A 25,206-nucleotide genomic window follows, 5' to 3' on the forward strand; every position below is an offset into this window, starting at 1 on the left:
CGACCCTATAGGACAGAGTAGAACTGCCCCCATAGGCTTTCCAAGGCTGTAAATCTTTACGGAAGCAGACTGCCACATCTTTCTCGTGGGTTCAAACCGTTGACCTTTCGGTTAGTAGCCAAGTGCTTTAACCACTGTGCCACTAGGGCTCCAAGAAAAGGAATACAGGAAACCTCCAAGAAAAAAAACAGGATCCATTAGATGGTTGTGAAACCAATTGAGACTATCATATCAAGATTAGTTTTTTTTTTTAACTAAAACAGAATAGAAAATATAAGAGCATCACACGTAGTAAGGGTAGGTGCCCTTTTGTGTGTGTCCCAGATGGTGATATAAAATGGATTTATTCCTTGGATGATAGTAACAGATGTTCAAGAAACCTTGCTGTGCACGGGGATACAGCAGCCCTTCAAGATGGTCATCCAAATTCTTATTTTCTCTGGAGTTAGGGTTAAGGAAACTAAGGCTCTAAGGAGTTAACTATTTGTTCAGGAGTGTCTTAGGGCTAACTGGGGAAAAGTGGAACAATCAGCAAAACCAGCCTCTCACCTCCACCCCATCATACAGCCCAGAGGCTAGTCAGTGTGCCTCTCAGCCTCGCAGCCTCTCAGTCCTTTAGGGAGGAGCTGCTGACTTGGCTCCAAGAGTCATTTGCTGATCACATATCAAGGGCTTGCACCTGGGTGAGAGCACATATGGCATCCAGAACCCATCAGGTTGTTAGGGTCAAGGTTGGGGCCAGAGTTAGAGGTGTCCCTTCTCCCCCAGAGTAAAGAAGGGCTCATCCAGTCAGGAAAGCTGTGACTCTCTGTACTAGAGCCACAGTCCTCGTGTCACTGAATCCTTGAGGCACCAGAGGAGACTGGTATGATCAGTTCCCTTTTACAAAAGAGAAACCCCAGGATTCCTCGAGGTGAAGAAACTTGTCCAAGGTCACAAGCAGAGCTGGGAGGTGAACTTCATCTGTAGAACCACGGTGGCTTTGGCTTGGACTGTCAGCTTCAAGAGCCCTGAATGGTGGGTTCCCTGAACCCACCTTCTCCCCAGACCCCTGCACGGGAGCTAGAGGAGACCCCTCTGAGAAGAGAAGCCTGGGTAACTACCAGCCCTTCCCTCCGCAAAGATCCTGCCTCCCCCTCCACAGCAAGCCCATCCTCTCGGCATCCCGGATCCCAGGGAGACAAAGCTCTGTCCTAGTGGGCTGCAGAGAAAGGCCGGAGCCAGCGGAGTGGGGGCAGGAGAGGGGATGGGGGAGGAGCTGGGGTCAGAACTCACGCCCCGGGGAGGAGGCTCGAGAGGGGCCCAATCTCTCAAAGAGAATGAGCCTATTCAGAGCCGGGAAGGAAGGGGAAAAAACCTTGTCTGCTGCTTGACAAGAGGAGAGGAAGGGGGGCAGGGGTGGGCGCTGCTGATTCGATTCTCCCCTCACTGTCCCTCCAGCAGGGCCTGGCAGGAGAGCCAAGGAAAGAGGATGTATGAGGGACAAAGAACGAGAGGGGGAGTTTCAGGGGGGAAGAGAGGGCTGAGGAGCAGGGGCGGGATTGTTGGAGGAGCATGAGAGTCCAGGAGAAAGGCTTAGTGAGGGGCCTAGGGAGAGGGAGGCTGGGGTACAGAGGAATGGTGACCATGGGACAGAGGGGAGCAAACTGAGACCCGGGGGGCAGATGCATGAGCTCTTTGAGTGATAGGTACTAGATCCATGGGCAGCAGACGTGACCATTGCCACTGAAGAGGCAAGACAGGGCTCTGCCTCACAAAGGTGACCTCTAAGGGTCAACAGGTCGGGGTCTGGAACAAGCGGCCTGTGAAACGCCAGTCAATCATTGACTGGTCACTGAAACTGGGGAGCACATGAAGCTGTGTGTTTGTGAGTGTGTTTGTCTGTGTTGGCACCGGAGTCTCCTCCCCTTTGCCTACCTCACCAGCCAGCCTGGGGTCAGAGAACTGAAAACAAACAGAAGAAGGGAGGGTACGGTCCACAGTCCGAGGTCCAGGCCACAAATTGGGGCCTGCCCCACAGAACCTCCGGCCTGGGGCATGGATTCCTGGGCAAGTGTTTGTGTGAATCAGTTACTCAGAAAGAGTCCCCTGAGAGTACACACAAGGCCTCCCTGGGGCCACAGAAGAATAACTTAGAAGCTTCTGATAAGAAAATCCAGCCTTAAAAAAAAAAAAAGAAAATCCATCCTTACTATAGGTGGCCATGTATGAATACTTGTAGCCTAATCGTGTGGGAGGCCTGGGCCCAGGGTTAGAGAAAAGGCAGAGCCCAAACTTGCCAGACCCACTGGCCCTGGTCATGCTGTTTGCCTCCCTCAGCCCCTCTCACCCACATCTCTCTCGGGAATGCAGGCCCAAGGACCCTTTCTGTCCTCAGGGTGCTTTTCAGAAAAAGCCCTCTCTGTCCTCCGCCTCACCTCGCTTTAATGCATATACATGAAGGAATGAGTGACTTCTATCCTGGCCTGTGCATACAAAGTTGTCATGGTGCTAATTTCTGTGTGTCAGTGTCTGTGTGTGTTCTCATTTAACATGTGCTCTTAGTTTATCTGTGGGTCTCTCTTCTAACAGTAGCTTAGCTGTGTGGCCTTGGATAAGGCCTCACTTTGCTGACTGAAATATGAGTTGGACCGGATGGGTCCAGGTCACAGGGTTTTAGGATTTGGTGTGGGGACAGTGACCCCCTCCAAGCCCCACACTTGTCCCTTGAAAGCCCCCATTGAGCCACCCCTCTCCTAGGTTTCTTGTTCCAGCAGCCCTGAGTCTTCCCACTTCCCTTGGCCCTTCAGGACTCCAAGCATATCCTCCTTCACGCTGAAGTGCAGGCCATGAGAGTGTAAATGAGGTCACTCTTGCCTCTGATTTTTGGTTTTGGGAGGAGAAAACTAGGCAGTTTCCAGAAGCATAAAACGACGGCAGTGGTGAAGCCCTGGCTTTGGAGGACACTCCAGTTTTAGATGATTACATTATGTCAAAAAAATATAAAAAGACTTCTTACTTTGATTTCAAGGGGGTTCTCTCTTACCAGTGATACCAAAATTAGGAGTAAAAGCCTAACCCAAACTGTAAAACTATTGACTTCTGTTTTTGTTTATTTTAACCAAGGAATGCTAACTACTCTGAAACATTGTCAACTTGCCTTTTCCGACTCAAAAAAGGATAGTCAATAACAACCCCATTACCTCACGATTGAATAAAAAAGACTGTGTCCTTCCTAAATTTTCATTTCAAGAGGTCCAGTAGCTACAAATATGTAAAAGGTCAAGTTTTCAGGAGATTTTTTAAAATCCTAACTCTATCATCCCTAAGTACTTTGTCATCATGGAAACTTGTATTCATTAAGAAAAAAAAAAAAAATTAATTTTTTAAGCCTCTGTAAAATTTCCAGTCCTTCGGAGGTTTGCTCCCGCAATTTACAAATTGTTTACTAAATCATAGAGCAATTGCATTATTGTTTTGAGCTCATTTAAAGGTTTATTTTTAACAGTTGTAACTAGCCTGCTTGTTTTTAGAAACAAAACTATATCCCTGCATGCATAGAGATTAACTGCTCTGAATAAACTCTATGTTTTAATTTCTTTGTGTTTTGATTATTTTTAAAAGTTCACTGAGCCCACATTATTGGTTTCTCTCTTTCCTTGCCCCTTGCCCATTATATCCAATCATTCTTTAAGATCTTTTCCATTATACCTACGTTCTTAATATAAACTCTATTACTTCTCCTCTGGGGTAAAGTACCAGTTTTTGGTCTCCCAAATGCCACTCTAGCCACCTACAGTCCTTTTCTCCCCCACAGCAAAGTAAATGTTTTAAACATAAACAAGATCATGTCATTAACTTCAGTGCTAGAATCCTTCCCAATGAATTCCCATTGTCTAAACTCTTCACCATGACCTACGAGACTCTGTAGGATCTGGTCCCCAGCTGAAACAACTATTTCCAATTTCTTGTACATCTTTCTAGGTATATTCTCCAAAATAACAAATATATACTCTTATTTTTCTTTACACATAGTAACACACTATATACATAGTATATTCTTCACCTTGCTTTTTACACCTAAAAATATCATAAAGATTTTCCATGTCAGTACATTACAAATATGCCCAATTATTATTATATTCTGCTCAGAATTTCATTGTATGAATCTCCTCTCATTAATGTAATTCATTTCCTATTGATGGGCATTTAGTTGTTTCCTTTTTTTTTTTTTTTTTTTTTGGCTTTTGAAAATAATGCTGCCATGAATAGCCTGACATCATTTGCATTGTGTAGATACATTGGGGAGCCCCGGTGGTGCAGTGGTTAAGAGCTCGGCTGCTAACCAAAAGGTCCGACAGTTAGAATCCACCAGCCGCTCCTTGGAAACCCTACTGGGAAATTCTACTCTGTCTTATAGGGTCACTATGAGTCAAAATCAACTGGACAGCAATGGGTTGGATACACTGGAGCTGCATACCTAGGAGTGAAATTGCTGGTTGGAGGGTTTATGTAAATTGTTGAGTTAAAGAGTATGTACAGTTTACAGTCAGATGTTATTGTTTCAGGTGTCTTTGACTACGTTCCAACTCATAACAACCGTTTGTACAACAGAGCGAAACACTGCTGAGTTCTGTGCCATTCTCATAATTCTTTACCAAACACAATGTCCTTCTCCAGGGACTGGCCCCTCCTGATAACATGTCCAAAGTATGTGAGACGTAGTCTTACCATCCTTGCTTCTAAGGATCATTGTGGCTGTGCTTCTTCCAAGGCAAATTGTTCATTCTTTTGGCAGTCCATGGTATTCAACGTTCTTTGCCAACACCATAATTCCAAGAGGTCAATTCTTTTTTGGTCTTTCTTATTCATTGTTCAGCTTTCGCACGCGTATGAGGTGATTGAAAACACCATGGCTTGGGTCAGGCACACCTTAGTCTTCAAGATGACATCTTTGCAAAGATTACAGTTAGGTAAAAAAAAAAAAAAAGTAGTGACAAGTTATCCTACATAATGGTTATACAGTTTACTCTTCCATTAACAGTGAACTCTTGGTCTTTTGTTTCATACTGGTTTATTGCCTCTCTCTCCCCTCAGGTCATGAGAAGGACAGTGTCTTGTTCATCATTTTGTCCCCAGAGACTTGTACACAGTAAACCTCAAGAATATTTGTTAAATGAGGAGCCTCATACCTGTAGACTATCCCCTGATTTTTGCTCTAGTATGGTCAGCTTGCCATTGGACCCTTAGTACATTGTACCATTAGCTTTATCTTTCTCTTCTCTGGACTGGGGGCAATTTCTGACTCAACTTTATTTTCTTTTCTTCCTAGTGCCTCAGTGGCTGACACCCAGTAAAACTCAATAAGCCTGTGTTCAAGGAATAAATCAATGATAACTTTGCAGGCCAAATATAAATACAAATTGGGAGGCAGATTAAGCTAAGGGGGCTCAGTGGGAAAGTGGGGTTGAAAGGCCAGGAAATTGCTTTCTAGAGATGCAGGACTGTGCTGACAGTGAAAATCCTTTCTCCCACTGGGACAACAAGACAAAAGTTTCCACTTGCCCCTCTGCCTTTAACCTGGAATTCATCAAGTATGTAAACATGGTTTTCCAATAATCTATGAAATGTTTGAGACCTGAAAAAAAAATTTTTTTATTGGTAGCTCCAAAATACATGAAAACTACAAAAATCGATGCTTTATTAAACGTATACAAAGCATAACAATATGCCAACTATTAACAGCTCAATTCAACTATATATACAAAAAACAAACCATTGTAGCCAAGTTGATTCTGATTCATAGTGACCCTATAGGACAGACTAGAACTGTCCCCTAGGGTTTCCAAGGAGCAGCCAGTGGATTCGAACTGCCGACCTTTTGGTTAGCAGCCACAGCCGAGCTCTTAACTACCGTACTACCAGGGCTCCCAACTATATATAGCTATTTATAAATGTTATTTAATGTGGGATGTTGCCACATTTTAATATTTGAGGTAGGTTGAGCCTTCCAAAATCATGATCTTAAACGTTTTAAATGAGTGCTATCTCTACCCCATGTTTGGTAAGGTGGAGGGCCATTGAAAAAGAGGAACACCCTTAAGCAAATGAATTAACACAGTGGCTGCAACAATTGGCTCAAACACAGCAACGATTGTGAGGATGGCACAGGACCATGCAGTGTTTCATTCTGTTGTGCGTAGGGTCGCTAAGAGTAGTGAACCAACGCGGTGGCACCAAAGATCTCTACCTCAGAGTTCACTCATAGGAAAGGCCTGCGTTGTCAGGATTTTATCCTCTTTAGTTCTAAATTTCCTCATCTTTAAATGGAGAGACCTCATAAAAAGACTCATCCCAGAGTTATAGTAAGGACAAAATGAAATAATGTACAGTAAAACCTGCGAAAGGCGGAAACCTGTCAGAGAAGGAAAACACAAATATTTTCCACTAATATGAGTGAGTTGAGAGAAAAGTGGTAAGACTGCACCCTGTCAAAGGTGGACAACTTGTGAGACCCGTAAAAACAAGGCAGTCCCGCCGACTTGCAGCTTTCACAGGTTTACTGTATTGTAAAGGAACTACTCTGCAGTTGCAAAGTAGTATTAGCACAGGATTGTTTCTGGTTAGCTCCTGGAGGGCCGAGCGGTTGTTTACTTCATTTTACCTTCCCTGTTTCCAGGCTCAACTCCAAGGGACACTATTCATGCTATTTTTCAACTCTTAGAGGCAGCAATTTACAGAAAATGCAGTGTGAATGGTGCTCCCCGAGCACCATTCACAGAAAATACAGTGAAACCTGTGAAAGCCAGAACTCACCGGGACTGCTTTGTTTTTCCAGGTCTCACAAGTTTTCTGCCTTTGACAGGGTGCAAACTTAACATTCTTCTATTGCTCGTTTTACTGGAAAATATTTGAGTTGTGCTTTCTGACACGTTTCTGCCTTACACAGGTTACAGCTTTCACAGGTTTCCTGTACAACGTGAATACTGCTTTCAGGAGTGGGGCTGCCTAGCAAGGGATAGTTGTTGTTATTGTTAGTTGCCATTAAGTCGATTTCGACTTAGCTCCAGCAAGAGCTAAGGGCACAGGAAATGGTTGCTGAGTGAATGAATGGAATCCGATTTTACTTCTTTATCATGCCAATACCACCACCCCCTACCCTCAGGATAAAAAGGAAAAGTTGATCTGGAGTGAAGAGGGTGGGGGAGCAAGAAAGGCAATCACTATTATTATGCTTTTAGCCACAAGGCTCCATTGAAAAGGGGGGGGGGCGGTACTGGTGGTATTTGGCGTGGGGCTGGGATACCAGAGAAAGTATATTCCCAAGGGTCCTCCACTTAAATTTGCCTTGAAATATTACATCTCTCCTGGGCCGGTGTGGTCCGAATCACGTCGGTGATTTGCCAGCCCTGGATTTAGCACCCACCGAATCCTTATGTTGAATCATGTTGTTCATTCTTAAAAAAAAAAAAAAAGCCTACTGAGCGCCCTAGTTGGGAAAACAGACCGCTGTATGTTACATCACCCTCGAGTGATTAACAGTCACCCTCAGGAGACGGAGTTTAAGCTCAGACCAGAAGAATAACCAAGAGTGAGGGTAAAAGTGAGTCTGGAGCAGGGGAATGAGGGAGGACAGTGGACAAAGACCAGGTCGCACAGGGCTTGTGAGCTTTGATTGTATCCTGAGGATAGCCGGGAACCAGTAAAGAATTTTAATACGTGATATGGTTAAATATAAATTTTTGGAAATGGAGTGTGTACTGGAGTAGGCAAAAGTAGAGGCAGGGAGACACGTTAAGAGATTACTGCAGCTGTCTTGGCGACAGATAACGACGGCTTTACCAGTGTGGTAGAAGTGGATGGAGACATGTAAAAAATTCCAGGTGCATTTAGGAGGTGAAACTCGACAGGGCTGGTGACTTGAAAAAGGAGACCCTGAAAAAGAAACAAGACGGGATGTTGGTAGAAGACCATTTTATTTTACTCCTTTATCTAGACATCCTCCTTCCCTTAATTCCGTCGCCTCAATACCTGGAGACAGCTGAGGCATGGGGGGCGGGGCAGGCGCCCACAAAAAACCCGGGAACCTTTTATTAAAATTTGGTGGACCGGAGCGGAAAAGAGAACAATAAGCACAACGCACTTCCGGTTATTCCGGAAGTAGAGACTAGACACGCTCCTGAGCTCCACCGCCGGTGGCGGGCCAGGGAGAAGGGATGGCCGGGCGGGCGGCGCAGCTAGTGCTGCTGGCCGGGGCGGCTGCGCTGGCGAGCGGATCCCAGGGCGACCGTGAACCAGTGTATCGTGACTGCGTGCTCCGGTGCGAGGAGCGGAACTGCTCGGGGGGCGCACTGAAGCACTTCCGTTCCAGCCAGCCAATCTACATGAGTCTGGCAGGTAAGCCCCGCCCCGCAGTAAGCCCCGCCCATTGGTCTCGGCCCCGCCCCCTGCACTCCCTCCACCCCCTCCCCCCAAACCTTAGTTGACCCCGGGGTCCGTTATGAGTGTGAGAGGAGCCCCAGGGCAGTTAGAACCTTATCAGCCAGTCTTGCTTTCCCAAAAGGTTTTATTTATTGAACCCCTCTTGCGTACAAGGCCCTGGAGTGACAGAAATCAGAGCTGGATCCTGCCCTCAGGAGGGAATTAAACCTCTCTTGTACAAGGCACAAGGCCTAAAGGGCCCTTAGACTAGCCCTAGGAGCATCTGGGAGAGGAGGGAAACACTTCTGGCTTTGAGGGGGTGGAGACAGGAATCATCTTGGGACACTGTGTGAAGGAGGGACTTTCTGTCTGATTTTTGCACAGTGGATATGTTAAATTTGGTCCTGTGGTCATAGTGGGCAGTGAGCCAACATATTGAGCACCTATTGTGTGACAGGTGTCACAGTTAATTTTCACAACAACCCTTTGGAGTATTTTCTCTTATTATCCCTATTTTAAAGATAAGAAAACTCAAAGAGTTAAGTGCCCTGCCCAAGGCCACTGAGCTAGTAAGTGGTAAAGCAGAGTTTCCAGCTCTGGCCTGTCTGACCACAAGCTTATCCTCTTGTCACTACCCCATCTGCCATCCAGACAGATGGAACTGCAAGAGTGTAGGCCTTGGGCAGGTGTGGGCACTTCCAGCAGTTTGTTTTATTCAGAGAGCAGGAGGCGTGAAAAGCAGTAGTAGGACATAAGGTTGGAAAGCCAATTTGGGACCTCAAAAGTCAGGCCCAAGCGTTTGGGCTTCATTTTCGTAGGCAGCAAGGGCTCCTCTCTGGTGAAAAAAACCCAGGTATCCATAAATGAGTCCAGTGGAAGCCAAGATCCCTATCTTGGGCGAAAGAAAAGAATATCTCCGCTTGGTCACTGTATACACACTTACATGCACATACACTCACACACACACACACTTTCTCTCTCTCTCTCTTTCTCTCTCTCACACACACACACACACACACTCTGTCTCTCACACATACCCCTTCCCCTGATATGTATGTCACACCATCCCTCCTCCATCCAAGTGGGAATGCAGAATTTTGAAATTTCTTCTGGCTCTCTCTAACCTGCAGGTCCTTCTCCCTTGGGCCCCATCTGAGGTCTTTCCTGTGCTAGGGAATTTACCAGGCCACATTTTGTCTTTTTAGGCTGGACCTGTCGGGATGACTGTAAGTATGAGTGTATGTGGCTCACTGTTGGCCTCTACCTCCAGGAAGGTCACAAAGTGCCTCAGTTCCATGGCAAGGTGAGTTGGAGGGGTCAGGGTGGGTGTATGGTGGTGATGTGAGGGTAAGATACTCCGCATTTGGACCACATTGTCCAGGCAATCTGAGGCTGGGGCTTAGGCCATGGGGTGGTGGTTGAGAGGTACTCCTTCCTTTCAAAATCTACTGTTCATGTAATCACATGGGACCAATGAGTCCTGCCTCGGTATCTGTGTCCTGATTTGGAGATATATGATCTGGGGGGCTTTGATCTCACAGACTGCTGCTGGCTCTTTTGGGTGGTTGCAATACCTACCTTGCTGCAGGGACAAATCCCCTGACCCACCATGGCATGCTTTCGGTTGCTTCTCTAGTAGGGGGTCTGAATTAATGATAATATTTCCAGTGAGGCACAGTTTTCTGGTGCCTTTTTACTCAATATTATCTTATTCTAGTCTGGTGTGGTTGGCAGGAATTATTGTCCCCAATTTGCCACAGGATAAGCTGAGAATCAGAGGGCTTGTGGTCAGTGATAGAGGAGAGTCTAGATCCTGTGTCTTCTGAATGGCAGGTCTGTCCTTTTTCTACCTGCTGGGCACCTGCTGCATAACAGGCTGTGTTGAGACATCTGCACTGGCCCATCTGGTCTTCCCAAAGACAAGGGCTTACAGTGTTGTGAGTGCTGGCCAGGATTGGGGATGTGACCCTCAGCCAGGGACTGGAAGGGAGCTTGTTGGGCTGAGGGGGAACTGAACCTGAGGCTTTGGCCAAGGTCCAGAGCTGAGAAGTCAGCCAGGGGCCCATTGATAAAGCATGTCAAGAAAGAGTAGTTTGGACCTGTGAGGGGTTCCCTTCCGCTTAGGCCCCCTCCATCTGCACCTTTTTCAGTGGCCCTTCTCCCGGTTCCTGTTCTTCCAAGAGCCAGCTTCTGCCATGGCCTCCTTCCTCAATGGCCTGGCCAGCCTGATGATGCTCTGCCGCTACCGCACCTCCGTGCCAGCCTCCTCCCCCATGTACCACACCTGCGTGGCCTTCGCCTGGGTAGGTAACCTGACGGGATTCCTGCTCCGTACCCTCATCTAGGAAGAAGGAACTCTTAGGTCCCCGTTCTCAACCCAGCGGGGCTTCTACTCACCCAGCTTCCCCTCTGCTAAAGTTGCAGTTGGGGGTGGTCAGTCCTGGGGAGAAAACAGGGAAGGTCTTGAATCAGGTATGCCCATTCTGGCAGAGCCCTAGGCCAGGCTGTTTGGGAAGGAGAGAGGAAAGAGGCATTGTTCTTATCCTGAAGGAGGAAGCCACTAAAAGTCTCAACAGGACAGTTTACAGACACAGAAGGACATGGGTGGTAGGGAGCATGCTGGGACCATGGGTCTTTCCATGGACCCTTCTGGGGCATTCCAGTCCCTAATATCAGGACACAAGACCCCTCTGGAGGAATTGGAACAATCTCAAATCCAAACAAGGTCTGGTAGGCAGTGACAGCCACAGCACTCTCAGTCTAGTGCTCAGCCTGGTCTTAGGCCATCCCTGGAGATGCTGAGGGATGTTCCATCTGCCTATTAGAGAGGGTTCTAAGCGTCACAGTGTGGAGGGCATGTTAATACTTTAGATTTTGATACTCAGACCATCAGAAAGCATTGAGGTATTATAAATGTGGGAGGAAAGAGAAGGAGCTTCATGAATAGATTTGCCCTTTGGAAAACTCATTCTGGCTACTGTGTAGAGAACATATTGGGATAGGCAGGAATGGATATACAAGTGGATATAGTTGGTAGTTTTAGCACAGGGCACAGTGGCTAGACCAGAGCGGTGGCCCAGGTCAGGGGTGGGGGGCACATTAAAGAGATTTGAGTGTGTTCGAGCTATGTTTTAGAGGTGGCATTTAAAAATTTTTTTAATTAATTCATGTATTTAATAAGCACATACATAGTGTTACTGTATGCCAGGTGTGGTCTTAAGTTATAAATTTTAACTCTGGTAATCCTATAACAAGCTTATGAAGTAGGTATTATTACTATTCCCAGTTTACAGATGAGGAAACCAAGGACTATAGGTTAAGTAACCTGCCTCAGGTCATGGGGCCAGGATGCGAACCCAGCCTCTGGCACCAGGGTCTACACTCTTACCCTCTTGACTATGCTGATGAGCCTCAGTGGTGGCCTAGCTGAGGAGAGAGGAATCAGGGATGACCCCTGTGTTTCCTTCCACTTGTGAGACAGTGTGAGTGTGGATGAGATCACCAAGGGAGAACTTAGATAGTGAGAAGAGAAGGGGCCATGGAACAGAGCCCTGAGGAACCCCCAAAATACAGGCTGGATAGAGGAGGATGAGCCAGCAGCAGAGACAGAAGGAGTGGCTGGAGAGGTAGGTGGTAAACTAGGAGATGGTGCGGTTGGGGGAGCCCCGGGAAGGGGACAGGGAGGAGAACGTAGCCAGCTCTCCTGAATTCTGCTGAACAGTCCAGTGAGATGAGGACTGAAGGATGCCCCTGGGCCTGGTGACTCAAGGTCTCTGAGGACCTCAGGAAGACTGATGGTGCCAGGAAGTCCTGGCCAAGTCATACATATAGGGGATGGGAATCGGAAGAGGCTGCTAAACCTCTTAGAAATTCTCCCTAATGCTTTCTCATCAATGAATGCTAATAACAATAGTTCTGAATTACGGAGCACAAACCTCCTGAAGGGCATTGTCTTAAGCACTTATGTACATTTTCTCACTTGATGCCCATAATACCCCCATGAGCTCTGAGTTAACAGCAAGCCGTGGAGGCAGGGTTTGCATCCAGGGCTGTCAGACTCCAGTGCCTGCGCGCCTAGCTCGCTCTGGGCCACTTCCATTGTGAGGGATGTCTGTATTGAGTCTTCTGTGGGTAGAGACAGGGCGTGGCACTTGTGGGGACTAAAGCCCCTGCCCCTAAGCAGCGAAGGCCATTGTTGTTAGCAAAGCCTAGTGGGAGCGTAAAGACAGGTACAGGCCCATGCAGCCTGGGAGGCAAAGTGTAGGCAGAGCTGAGGAGGGATCCAAGAGAGGGCCCTGGAGAGGGGCTGCGCTACATGGGAAGTCTGTCAGGGAGGAGGAGAGGTTTCATCTGGGGCCTGCAGGCCTGGTAAGGTTTGGACTTCTGAGAGGCTGGGGATGTATGAGGCTGAAGAGTGTGGGACCTAGACAGGCAAGGTCAGCCCGGCCACAGTGTGGGTGTGTGAAGGAGGCTCAAGGGAGATCAGATGGAGCAGAGAGGGCTCTGAGTGCCAGGTCGAGGGGCAGGGACCCTTATGTAGGCAGGGGCCTGCCATTAGCAACACTATCTCAGGCAACACTTTCTGTTTAGGCCTCTTGCAGAGAAGAGAATCTGTTCCTGGCCAAGAAAACAGGAAGGGCATCTGTCCCCTTCCCTGTTCTTCGAGCGACATAACTTGTTCGGGCCCACTGCCTGTATCTCTCCCACGCCACAGCCCCATGAGAAAGCCCAGGACACCCCTGCCTGGATTCTCTGAACAAAGTGCAGAGCCTCTTTGGATACAGCCACAAGTTCTTGGGAACCTCAGAGGATCCCAGCCTTTGTCTTCATGACATGTGCCAGGGGCCAGTGGTCGCTTCACAACTCTCGTTTTGTTTTCCCTGATTCTTGGATCTTTCAACTCACAAGTATCTTTCTTCTTGACCAGCGGCCACACCTCCTGGGGCGTCCTGCAGTCTACATCACCAGGGACTCTTAGGGAAAGAGAAGGAGGCGTTGAGGTGGGAGAGGGCAAACAGAACCTAAGGCCTGTGTCTTAGCCTTGAGCACCCTATAGGATATGGGTTTCTGAGGCATGGGACCCTCTCAGGCCACTATTAGGCCTTCGAGGGATCCAGCGTCAGAGCCCACACTGCCTTTGATGATCTGGTTTAGATTTTACACTTAATCTTAGTTGTGTGTGTGTGTGTGTGTGTGTGTGTGTGTGTGTGTCTGCAGGAGGGAGGGACCCTGAGCTGTATGGAGGGTGTGGTGGTGGACCTTGTCCTGGGCTGGGTCTTCTGGAGTCAGTGGGGCTCCTGATTTCTGTTGCGGGGAGAAGGCACTCTACCTGTCCCAGGTTAGCTCTTAGGGTGGGTCTCAGTCTATTTCTCAGGAAAATGAGGAGCCCCTGTCCCCCAGGAGGGCTGATGAAGCTTTGGCACAAGAAGGTAGCCCTTGCATTGCCATTTAGGCCTGGGCAGTGGCCAGGCAGGGCTGGGTACCTCACCAAAGCTGGCACACCACAGCCCTTTGACGTCCTCGAATTGGGGGCCCCTGCTGTCTGCCAGAGCTGGGAGATCACACCAGTTCCCTGCCTACTTCATTTAGCCAATAAAGGTTTCTCAAGTATAGAGGTAGAGGGTCAGGGGGCAGGATGGTTTAGGGAGGTAGGGACTGAGGAAACTTTGAGAAGAAATAATTTGAGTGTGCAGCAGAATGATGGTTAGACTTCAGGATGAACTTCCTGATGGTGAGACAAGAGCTAGTGGGACATGCAATGGCAAGAAATCAAGGAGTGCTTTTTGATGGTGGCAAATGCCTTCCTCTTCCCATCTCCATCTGCCTCTCTACCCCTTTTCTCTCAGGAGTGAGCTGGGGAAGACTTGCCCTGCCTAAGGCAGGGGGTGAGACCTGGTGGCCTCTGGGGGGGCGCCCAGGATGGCAGCAGGCGTCATATTTAACATTCTGCCTCCCCCACTTCTGAGACACTGAGCTATTTAAAGACCCACTTGTCCCCACCGCCAGGGTGTCAATGACAGCCCCGAGCACTGGGGCTTAGCACTGGGGTCGAATTCCTGACAGATCCAGCTCACTTGGCATCCAACCAGTTTCATGGCTGTGATATTTTTGTCTCAATTTTCTTATTTTCTGAAACAGCCTTCTGCTCTTCCCCCCACCCAGCCCTTCCTGTCCCCCGTCAGCCCCACTGCCTTTGGCGCCCTTCCCCCAGCCACCCCCTGTCCTCCCTGTTTACACGTAGCTCTTGGAGCCTGCTAGACAGGCCCACGGCCCTCCTGGCTTGTCTGATTGGCCAGTTACCCTATCTGCCCAAGGCTAAATAACTTGCCTAAGGACACAGGGAATGGCAGAGCTGGATTTGAGCCTGGTGGTGCAGTGCTTGAGACCTCCACAGCTAACTAAAAGGAGGGCAGTTCAAATCCACCAGCCGCTCCTTAGAAACCCTATGGGACAGTTCTACTCTGTCCTATAGGGTCACTATGAGTCGGAATCAACTTTATAACAATGGGTTTGGTCTTTTTTTGGTTTAGCCTGGTCAAGGAGCCCTGGTGACACAGTGGTTAAGCGCTTGGCTACTAACCAAAAGGTCGACGATTCAAACCCACCAGCCTTCCATGGGAGAAAGAGGTGGCAGTCTGCTTCTGTAAAGATTACAGCCTTGGAAACCCTATGGGGCAGTTCTGTTTTGTCCTATAAGGTCGCTATGAGTTGGAATCAACTCGACAGCACACAACAACAGTCTAGCTCTAGAGCCTGCATTCTTACCAACGGGAGCCCCCCACAATGAGAGGGGGTTTTCAGGGTGCGGAGTCCAGGCTGCAGGTGGATCTCTGTCAATAGAAGGCACCCTGGTGGAGAGGGTGGCAGTAGACCGAGCAACCTCCACCTTGTCCAATAGCGCTGAACCCTGGCCCTGTGCACCTCCTCCCTCCCTACTTCCCAAGTTCCAACTGCCACTTAGCTCAGCCCTCTTGTCACCTCCCCCTTCCTGCTATGGGTGACAAGGAGGCCTGGCTGGCTGCCGATTGATTCCTATGACCTTCCTCTCTACCTCCTTCCCACACTGGCTCCAGGGCCACTCTCTTCCCCAAGGATGTCCCTGTTCCTGGCCTGCCAGGGAGTCCTGCCACATGTGAACACCTGGGTCCTGTCTCAGCCCTGAGCCTGCTCTTCTCCCTGCACTAACCCTGACCATCATGTATGGGGAGCAGTGTCTACGAAGCCACCTGGTTCTGTTCTACTTTCCAGCCTCCAGATCGGCTTCCATGACTGTCTCTGGGGAAGGGGCAGCACTAGGGAGGAGTCTTGAGCCAGGTGTGTGGGGCAGGACAGCTGGTCTGTGTGTACCTCAAAGGAGGAAACAGCCTTACCTAGAATAACTAACCTGAACTTAGGGCTGGGGAAGAACTGAGGGGTCACTTAGCCAGCCCCTCATTTGTCCGCAGGGGAAACTCTTTGAGCTGAGAAGGGGCAGTACATTTTCCCAGGTCACAAGGAGCATTAGCAGCAAGGCTCAGCCTAGGTCCCAGGCCAGACAGGCTGCACCTGGCTACGAGCCTCCAGAAACTCTCAGGGCCTGGCGTGAAAATGGTCAACTGGCTGTGGGGCAGAGCCCTGCCCAGCCTCCACTCCATTGTTCTTCCCATTCTCTCATCAACTCCTGTGGGCCTGCAGTAGGAAACTCAGCCTACTGTCTGACCTCCATCCTTCCTGCTATGGTATGGATGGAGAGCAGCTTGTTACCCTGCTCCCCCTGCCCCCTGCTGAGCCAATTTCCTTTTGTCCTGACCTATGTGATCAGCTTTGGTCTTCATCCACCTCTAGCAGGCCCATTCCACCCTAGTGCATCCCTTTCCACCTCCAGGGCTTTCCAGGCCTGGCCCTGGCTGTGTCTTCCATTGCTTGTCACTGGTTTCCCAGCCCTTCCTCCGAGCCCAGTGTATATATCCCCACCCCAACCCACCCTTCTTTCAGCAATTTGGGTCTCTGCTGTGGACACAGCAGTCCCTGGAAAAAGTGCCAGCGCCAACTCCCAGAAGATCTGGAGCCCACTGGCAAGATAATTTATTTTCTCTCTCCATGCTGTTAATTTCTAGGCAAAAGGCCTCAAACCTTCCCCAGGGCCCTTGCCCACTTTAGCCCTCCAGCCCTGCTCCTCCACTCCTCCGAGGGCTTGGGAGCAGCCACTGGTCCAACAGGTTGGGCCGGCCCAGCCAGGAGGAGCACCCGGCTTGGTTGGCCACCCTCCTCTCCAGAGACTTGGCCCCAGTGGGATCTGCTTGATCTCAGAGGCTCCCTCACTTGCTAGCTTGGGATACACCCCAAGCTGGCTCAAACCCTTCCACTCCACCCACCTCATTCCCCCCCCCAGAGCTGAGGTCACTGACTCCCTTGGGCCAGGGTGGGGCTGTCATCACCTGTGGATTTGGGCAAGGGGGTGAGGCCCCCAGGGGGCTGTTGTTTTAGCAATTGAGTAACCCCCAGGAACTTGGCTCTGCCAGAACTGGTTCCCTGTGGAGGGTGAGCCTCTGTGGCCATGGAGGTTCAGGGTGGTGGAAAGCCAAACCTGAGGGAACTGAGATGAGTAGGGTGGAGGCTCTAGGGGCCCTGTAAAACACTCCTGCTTCATGGGATTCTGTCAAGCCATTTAGGGGCCTGGTAGAGACACTTCTTCACAAAGGATGTGAGCCTTCTTGGGGTCTCCCCCACCTTGGGGCAAGAGGTTGTTCACCAGCCAGCTCACCAGCACCCTCCCTCCTCAGGTCTCCCTCAATGCTTGGTTCTGGTCCACAGTCTTTCATACCAGGGACACCGACCTCACAGAGGTGAGAACATCTCCTGCTCCTCCATTGGCAGGGACTGTCCCGGAGGGGTGGGGCAGAGTGGCCTCTTATATCTGATAAAACTAGCTACTATTTATGGAGCACTTACTATGTGCTAGTGTACTAGGCCTGGGGTCGCCATGAGTTGGAATCTTCTATATGACAATAACAACAACAAAGTGCATTTGAGCCTCACTTGAACCTTGTGAGATACTAGTGATTATTACCTCTTCTTAACTGATGAGGCAGCTGAGCCTTGGAGAGGCTAAATAACTTGTTCAGGGTTGCCTGACTAGGAGAAGGGTGCCATCAGGACATTAGCCCACGGCTGTCAAGCTCCAACTTACGTTTTTAATTCTGTGGTGGGCTCGTTTGTTTTTGAGTCTCAATAGGTACCCTCCTCCAATGCTCCTAAGGCCTCTCTACTGAGCATGTTTTTAAAAATTGTATGATGCGAACACAAGGGCCAGTCTGTTAAATTGAGGAGAGAAACAGCTATAGACAGTGGCAGCAAGAAACACGGTGCCCACGACCATAGGCCCAGGACTCCCACTTTATACTCCGCTGTGCCTCTGCCACCCCTCTGCTCCCATCCCTGGTAGATGGGTCCTCTCTGGGCCCTGCCCTCCAGGAGGCCTTGCCCACTTCCTGCTCCCATCACACTGGCCCCTCATCCTGCCCTCCCTGTCCTCAGAAAATGGACTACTTCTGTGCCTCCACTGTCATCCTCCACTCAGTCTACCTGTGCTGTGTCAGGTAAGGCCGCCCTTGTAGCTGCAGGGGCAGGAACAGACCCTGGGGGCAAAGAGGGGTTCCCCAGCTCTCCTCTGGGGGTGCTGTCTCCAGGGCCTTCTTCACTAGCACACACACACACACACACACACACACACACAATCTGTCCAGATTGTCCTTCAAGGGGACTCTGGAATAGGACTGAGGGCCCTGGCTCCTTACAAGGATCTACAGCACTTGGTTCTAGGTGGGGGGAGGGGGCAGGAACCTGCGTAGCTGGCCTGTTTTGGTGGGAGAGAGGGGCAGTGGCTTCCAGGAGCACGTATTGGTGTTGAGGCCAGGAGATGCTTCAGGGAATGCTGCTCTGGGGACTGGGTACCCGTCGTCTGAGCAGCTCTGGCCGGTGAGGCAGGACCGTGGGGTTGCAGCACCCAGCTGTGGTCAGCACCTTCCGGGCCCTCCTGCTGTTACTGCTGACTGCACACATCTCCTACCTGAGCCTCGTCCGCTTTGACTATGGCTACAACCTGGTGGCCAATTTGGCTATTGGTGAGGCGGGACTGGGGCCCTGGGGGCTGGACCAGCCATAGGACTGCTGGCTGGAGGGGGAGGAAGGGATTAGGACCAGTCCTGGAGAAAAAATTTCTAGAGAGACCCTTGGGATGTGGGAAGGGAAAAGAATATGAGATGGGAGACAGGGATGCTGGGAGGAGAAGCTGAGCAAGGTCCTGGGGATGGAGAGACCTGGGTAGGGAAGAGGTCCAGGAAGTGAGACTCCTCTGCCCCCATGGCACCCAGGCATGGTGAACGTGGTGTGGTGGCTGGCCTGGTGCCTGTGGAACCGCCGGCAGCTGCCTCATGTGCACAAGTGCATGGCGGTGGTCATGCTGCTGCAGGGGCTGTCCCTGCTCGAGCTGCTGGACTTCCCACCTCTCTTCTGGGTCCTGGATGCACACGCCATCTGGCACATCAGTACCATTCCTGTCCACGTGCTGTTTTTCAGGTTGGTGCCACTCCCTGCCTGGTACACCCCTTTTTGGGTTCCCTTCCTTGTCTGCTCCTTAGGGGAAGACGGGGCGGCCCATTCACCCACCGAGCATGCCTCTCACCCCCACTTGTCCCAGGAAAGGGGGAACGCTCAGAGCTGTGCCTCAGTGGGCTCCTCTCTTGGCCCACAGCTTCCTGGAGGACGACAGCCTGTACCTGCTGAAGGAATCAGAGACCAAGCTCAAGCTGGACTGAAGACCCTGGGAGCAAGTCTACCCCTTCCTGCGGGCCTCCCTCCCCACCCCCAGCTCTTGAGATGATTTGTTTTCTCCTTTTAGCTTCTTGAACTTAGACATGAAGGGTGTGACCTGAGAATCATGGACCCTGTCCACCCCATTGCTGGCCCCCATGTGGCATTCACAGGTCCTGGAGCCTATTCTGGGCCTGGCCTCTCACTCAGTGTCTGGGGCTGAAGGATGGGCAGCCCCTCTGGTTCCTGGAGTTGAACTGGGGGAGCTGAGTGTGTGCTTCGCCCCACCAAGAGGAGAGCTGCCCCTGCCTCTTGCCCCCCAGCCTCCTCCTCACATCCCCACACTGCCTGGGTGGTGGTCCCCAGAGCCCCAGGTCTAGCTGGGAGACCAGGTACCACAGGACTTTGGGAATACAGCAGGGTCCCCTTCTGGTTACCCCCACCCTCCCCCAAGGCACCACTAGGTGGCAGTGGATGCTTGCACTTTGGCTCTGGTGAGGTTTCAGGACTGCTCATTTTCCCTGGGGTCTGGAGGGACCCAGCCGCTAGGACTGGGAAGGGGTCCCCCTGACTCCTGCCCCAGCTAGACCCCTGGAGGCCTCACCATACTCCCACTCAGGGCCAGGATCCCAGAGAGCCAGGGACAGGAATCCCACCAGCCCCTGTGCTGCTGCTCTGGATTGGGAACCGGAGTGTGAGTGGTAAGGGAGTGTGGTCCACTGGCAGTGGTCAGGCAGTGGTGGGAGTGTGTGGCATGCTGGGTGGGACAGTGTGTGTTAGCACAGGCTGGGCTTGCAGTGTGAAGAGTGTACGGGGAGGGCCTGGGAGTGGTGGTTTTTAATAGAAGTGAAATTCATACAACAAAATTTGATCATTTTAAAGTGAACAATTCAGTAGTGTTTGGTACATACACAATCTTATGCAACTGCCACTCTATCTAGTTTCAAAACATTTTTGTGAGCAGTTTTAAAGTGTGTGTGTGTGTTGGGGGAAGTAGGTGGGTTAGGGGAATATACCTAGCCTGAGTCTTGAGTGTGTCTGTGGGTGCGTGTCTGAGATGAGGTGTGCCACAGTGCAGGGAGGCTAGAGTAAGATCGGGGTCAAGTTGCCACCAGCAATCATTTATTGAGCACCAACGCTGCACAAGACCCCAAGCCAGGCAGAGAGTGGGGATATCCCCATGATTTGGCTGGGAGGATGGGTGTCCAAGCTACGTGTGTGTGTGTGTGTGTGTGTGTGTGTGTGTGTGTGTGTGTGTTCCTGTCCTTTGCCCCTTGCCCTTTTGTCTCCAAGCCTCACAGAGCCCTCACACAACTGATCACTCTTCAGAACCAGCCTCTCGGAGACAGAGGGAGGAAGGAAAACAAAGATCTTTCTGGGCCCTCTCCCACCTCCCTGTCTCCTTGCTCAGGCATGTTTGGCCTCCCCTTCTCCCAGTTCTCTGCTTGCTGACCCCTTTGCCACAGCCTGGACCTTGGGGAGGGATGTAGCAGTCAGAGGGAGGAGGGGAGAAAACTTGTGGCTGAGTCTCGTTTCTGCCCTCCCCAGAGGGGCTATCTGTTCTGGGCTAGCCCCAAGACAGGTCCAGGCCACACGATGTCAGTACCCCTGTAAATGTGACCCCTGCTAGTTGGCGGCAGTCCTGGCACATTCTTGCCCTACAAGGATAAAATGGCAATTTGTGGAGCTCCAGAAGCCCTCCATCCCAAAGCAGTCTCTGTGATTGGAGCAGGGAGACTGGATCCTTGCTCTTTCCCTGCCCCCGTGTGCCTTCTTGCGGGGAGGGGAGCTATGCTAGTACTCCAACCTCAGGGACTTGGGTGGCTCATGGGTCCTTTTGATACTGAGAGCTGTTTTAAGACAAAGGGCAGCAAGGGGCATTCTTAATAAACCAATTGTGCGTCTCATCCTTGTTCAGCTCATTTGTGTGGATAGGGTGGGCAGGAGAGAAGAAGACAGAATTGTGGTGAGGAGGACCCAGAGCTGGCTGGAAAGGGGCAGAGGACAGAGGTGGGGCCTCTTTGTAGGCATGTGGAGGTGGGGATGGCAGGGGCCAGAATGCAGGGCTCGGCAGAGCTCAAGTCCAGCTCATGGAGGAGGGAGAAGAGGGAGCCAGGTGCCAATTCTTTCCCTCCTGCTTCCCTGGGCCCTTGTTTGTGCCTCAGTTGTATAGCCTCCCCCCACCCCATACAAGTTTCACTTCAGTCTCCAAGTTATCGCCATTGTCCTCCGTCCCTCCAAGTAGGAGACATCATAGAAAGATCATTTGAGACTTCTGATCTGAATGAGACTCTATTTGTTACTTGACCTCTCTGAGCTTCACCTGGATACAAGACAACAGGACCAACCTCTGAGTGTGAGGGCTGAATGATATCTAGTGCCAGGCATACAGTAAGTGTTCAATATATATGGCCTGGCCTTAGGTCTTCCTTATCTTGGGAAGGATGGGTGGTACAGAGACCTACCCTCATGGTAACTTCTGGAAGAGAGGCTAGGGGTTTTTGGTGCCTCCTACATCCCCACATTCACAAAAGAGATCTCTGGGCCCTTGGTTCAGACAGCACTGACACCCAGTGGCAGAGGCTCTTTTCTTTATTAGGTGCCACCTTAGATAGCAGTTAACCTGGGTGGGTGGGGCCACCACAGCACTGGGGGCACTGGGCCTCTTACGCTCCCACCTTCTGGGCCCAGGCAAAGAAGATGCCCTTGACATCATCCACACCCGTCCGCAGGTGGGCAGGCATGACGTAGGTGCGCAGGTCCCGTACCTCATAGCTGCTGTGCAGGAGGGCCTCTCTCACCTCCTCCTCACGCACTGGGACCACCGCCAGTCTGGCCTCCCCAGCCAGGTACCATGACTCCTCCAGGGCCCCGATGAGGAGGAGGTGCCCCCCAGGCCTCAGCAGAGTGGTGATGTGAGCCAGGGCCCGCTGGAAGCTAGCCAGGTCTGGGCTCACAGCCTCCAGACAGAAGGCAGAGACCAGGGCATCAGCAGGCAGGGGCACCAGGCTCCCAGCACCCAGGGGCTGGGACTGGTGCACATCGACGGGCAAGACCCGCTTCACCTTGGCTCGAAGCTGGCACTCCTTCTCCTGCCAGGACTCACTGTGCAGGGACAGAGGACAGGGGTCAGGAAAAGGGCTTGTGACTGCCCCAAGCTAGGTCCTTCCTTGCTCCTTCCAGCAGATTCTTGGGGGGCCCCCTGCTTGCACCCTCATCCCCTGTTCCTTACCCCTTGCCTTCAATGAGACAGACGTGCTGGCTGTACACGCTCCAGTTGAAGGCCTCTGGCTCCTCCCGCAGCCAGAGCCCCAGCTCCTTGCGGTTCACCTCTAGGAAATCGGTCATGGTGATGTCCTCAAAGTGGGCACAGGCACTGAGCAGCTGGTATATGGTGGGGCCTGAGCCGATGTCAATGAGGGTGTGTCCAGATACCTCACCTGGATGGGGCAAAGAAAGAGGATCCGGGTACCAGGCTTGCCCCAATCATACCCTCCCTTACCTGCTTCTCCCTCCCTCTTGATCACTTCCTTCTCTCTCTCTTAAGTATGTGTCAATATCTGGAAAATATATCGGCCACGGCTCAAGTCCTGGATCTCACATCAACTGACTTACCCTAGGAAAGGTATGGCACTTCTCTGAGTTTCAGGTTCCACATCTATAAAGCAATACCTACCAGTGAGGTTTCAGTGGGAAAAGCCCTGGGATGCCTCACAATTTCTCCCAGTTGTCTCTCTCCTCCCCAGTCTCTGCCTCCATCTCTTTCTCTGCATCTCTCTTTATCTCACCTCTCTCAACTCTGAACATTCTCAGCTCCTCACCCTCTTTCTCAATAGTCTCCCTCTTCTGCCTCTCTCTCAAGAGGTGTTGCCCTCTTTCTTTTCTATTTGCACCTCTTGTCTACCTATCTCTGATTCTTGGTCCTTTTCTGGCTCTGTCATTGTCTCTCTGTCTCTTTCCCTCTCTCTCCCCCTCTCTTGCTCCTTTCTCTCCCCAGGGGCTTCCTGTCCCCGGTGCCTCAACTTCCCGGCGCTCACCTGTGGCGAAGGTCTGCGCCAGGCAGCGCAGCTTCCAAGGCCCTACGCCGTCCGGGCTGCTCAGGTCCCCTCGAGGGGGCGCGTAGTTGTTCCGGAGGTAGGCGCGGGGCTCGAAGCGCTGGTAGGCCGAGGCGACCGCCACCTGGTCCGGCTTTGAGTCGGGGCCCGCGCCCGCAGCGTGGCTCGGGTCTGCGCCGCTCATGCTGCTCCCTCGCGGTCCCTGTCCCCGCCCTCCTCGCAGCCCCTATATCTGCGGCCGGACCCCCGCCGCGACCGACCCCTGCGCTGCGGGGGCGGCGGCGGAGCCATGGGCAGCCCGGGGCCCCGCGCGCTGTGTCTCCCCCGCGCCCATCCATCTCCCTTAATGTCCGAGCCGCCGACGCACCGGAGCCGGTGGGGGCGGCCGCGGAAACATCGGTTCCCGCCCTGCCCTGCTACGCAAGCTCCCCGCGGCCCTGCCACCCTTGGCCTTACTGGCTTCTGCGCCCCCCTCTCAGCTCCCTATCCCCCTGCTGCTTAGATTCCCCCCGCGACCCCGCCAGTCTCCACTCCCCTTTCTCTTCTCCAGTTCCCCCAGCCACTCACCCCATTTGCCTACATCCGTCTTTACTCTACTTATGTTTCTAATCACCCCCTTTTCCCCTCCCCATCTCCCAGAACCCTCCCCTCGCACCCCGACCGCCGCCTGGCCTCCCCTTCCTCCAGGCACCCTTTCCTACACCCACCCCATCTCCTTAGCAACGTCGCCCCAACTCCCCTTCTCCACCTCTGTTCCAGGCCTCTCTTTCGTACTTTCCTACCCCACCCCCGTTCTCCAGCGGCCACCCCCTCCCCAGTCCAGAAAGGACAGTCCGTTCTGGCCGCCACCGCAGTCGCCCCGGGGCCCCAGAGCGGGACTTCAGCCCCGCCCGTCCGATGGCAGCTGCGATAGAGGAAGCCGGGGAGCGGGGCTAATGCACTTAGCGGGCGAACAGCGGGGCCTCTCCTGCCGGCCCCGCGGGCTGCCAGCCGCTGATCTGGGGAATGCTGGAGGTCGGAAGGTTCGGGACGTTCTGGTCACGTCGGGTGCGCGGGACCCCGGAAAAGGCGAGAGGGCACGGAGAGCACGCTGCGGGCTGCCGGGCCACCAGGGGGCGCAGTCCTGCCTTCAAGCGCCTAGGAATTTGGAGCCCTCTGGTCTGGGGTCTCTGCCCCCTCTCCCGACCCAGCCCATACTCCAGCCCCTCTCAGGAAGAGGGCCAGGCCTGCAGGTCCCACTTGGCCTCCGGGTACCGGGGCTGCCAAGATGTCAGAGTCTCCCCGCCTGTCCCCCAAACGGGGAGCAGATCCTCCATGGTCTTCCTGGTGTGGGTGCCTTCTGGACCAGGTGCCCCTCTACCCTGGCTAGGCTTCCGCCCCTGCCAAAGTGAGGACTAGCATCCCTGGGCCCAGGCCTCCTCTGCGGCCCTCCCTTCTCCTTGGCGCAAGGAGAAAGTGTCTCCTTGTTGGGCCAGGTGGCCAGGTTCGAACATGAGTTGCCGCAACAGCTGCAAGGGTCACAGACAGGAATCTGACCCCCTACCCCACCACCGAGACAACCCACCCTGGGATCCCAGGGCAGGGAGGGCGGAGCACCTGAGCGAAGCCAAGGATTCTGTCTGGATTCAGAAATGAGAGATAGGTCAGACTTGGGGTTACTGACCCCATCCACACCCAAGGACAGTCGTGGTGCCAGTCCCCTCCCTATTCTCCATGACACATCATTTAAACCAGCCCTGGGTGCCAGCTGGCCTGCTGGACACTGCCAAGTGCCAGGGGGCTCGACACAGAGGCCAGGACTGGCAGCAGAGTCAGGGTACAGAAAGGGGATTGGACAGGCAACAGCCTTGTTTACAGTTCTGTCCCTGCCCCTCACGCCCCAAGCATGAAGTGTACTCGCTAGCTCTACCATATTAGGATGCAGAGCCTGTTCCCTTCCCAGAAGTGGGTATGGGGGACA

The 25,206-nt window shown here is 52.1% G+C and overlaps 2 protein-coding genes across 4 annotated transcripts; one reads left to right on the forward strand and one right to left on the reverse strand.

The window, feature by feature from the left end:
- The first annotated feature begins 8,016 nt into the window (after positions 1 to 8,016).
- On the forward strand, positions 8,017 to 21,209 carry PGAP3 (post-GPI attachment to proteins phospholipase 3). 3 transcript variants are annotated; one of them, XR_010318350.1, is made up of 9 exons: positions 8,019 to 8,376; positions 9,606 to 9,703; positions 10,551 to 10,703; positions 17,163 to 17,225; positions 17,917 to 17,978; positions 18,367 to 18,503; positions 18,753 to 18,957; positions 19,133 to 20,602; positions 20,740 to 21,209. XR_010318350.1 is itself a non-coding variant. In XM_003414696.4 (8 exons), the coding sequence occupies exons 1-8, from the start codon at positions 8,196 to 8,198 to the stop codon at positions 19,194 to 19,196; spliced, it is 963 nt and encodes a 320-aa protein (XP_003414744.1). In that variant the 5' UTR covers positions 8,019 to 8,195; the 3' UTR covers positions 19,197 to 21,199. The 3 variants fall into 3 exon arrangements, 2 of the variants coding, with proteins under 2 accessions (XP_010592699.1, XP_003414744.1); XM_003414696.4 differs by having other exon boundaries at positions 19,133 to 21,199; XM_010594397.3 differs by lacking the exon at positions 18,367 to 18,503 and having other exon boundaries at positions 8,017 to 8,376; positions 19,133 to 21,199.
- PNMT (phenylethanolamine N-methyltransferase) lies at positions 21,156 to 24,042 on the reverse strand. Its single transcript, XM_003414430.3, has 3 exons — positions 23,229 to 24,042; positions 22,424 to 22,631; positions 21,156 to 22,296 (listed from the first exon to the last, which is right to left on the reverse strand). The coding sequence occupies exons 1-3, from the start codon at positions 23,428 to 23,430 to the stop codon at positions 21,858 to 21,860; spliced, it is 849 nt and encodes a 282-aa protein (XP_003414478.2). The 5' UTR covers positions 23,431 to 24,042; the 3' UTR covers positions 21,156 to 21,857.
- Between the last annotated feature and the right edge of the window lie 1,164 nt (positions 24,043 to 25,206).

Source organism: Loxodonta africana, chromosome 18, assembly GCF_030014295.1.
Source record: "Loxodonta africana isolate mLoxAfr1 chromosome 18, mLoxAfr1.hap2, whole genome shotgun sequence".
NCBI lineage: Eukaryota > Metazoa > Chordata > Mammalia > Proboscidea > Elephantidae > Loxodonta > Loxodonta africana.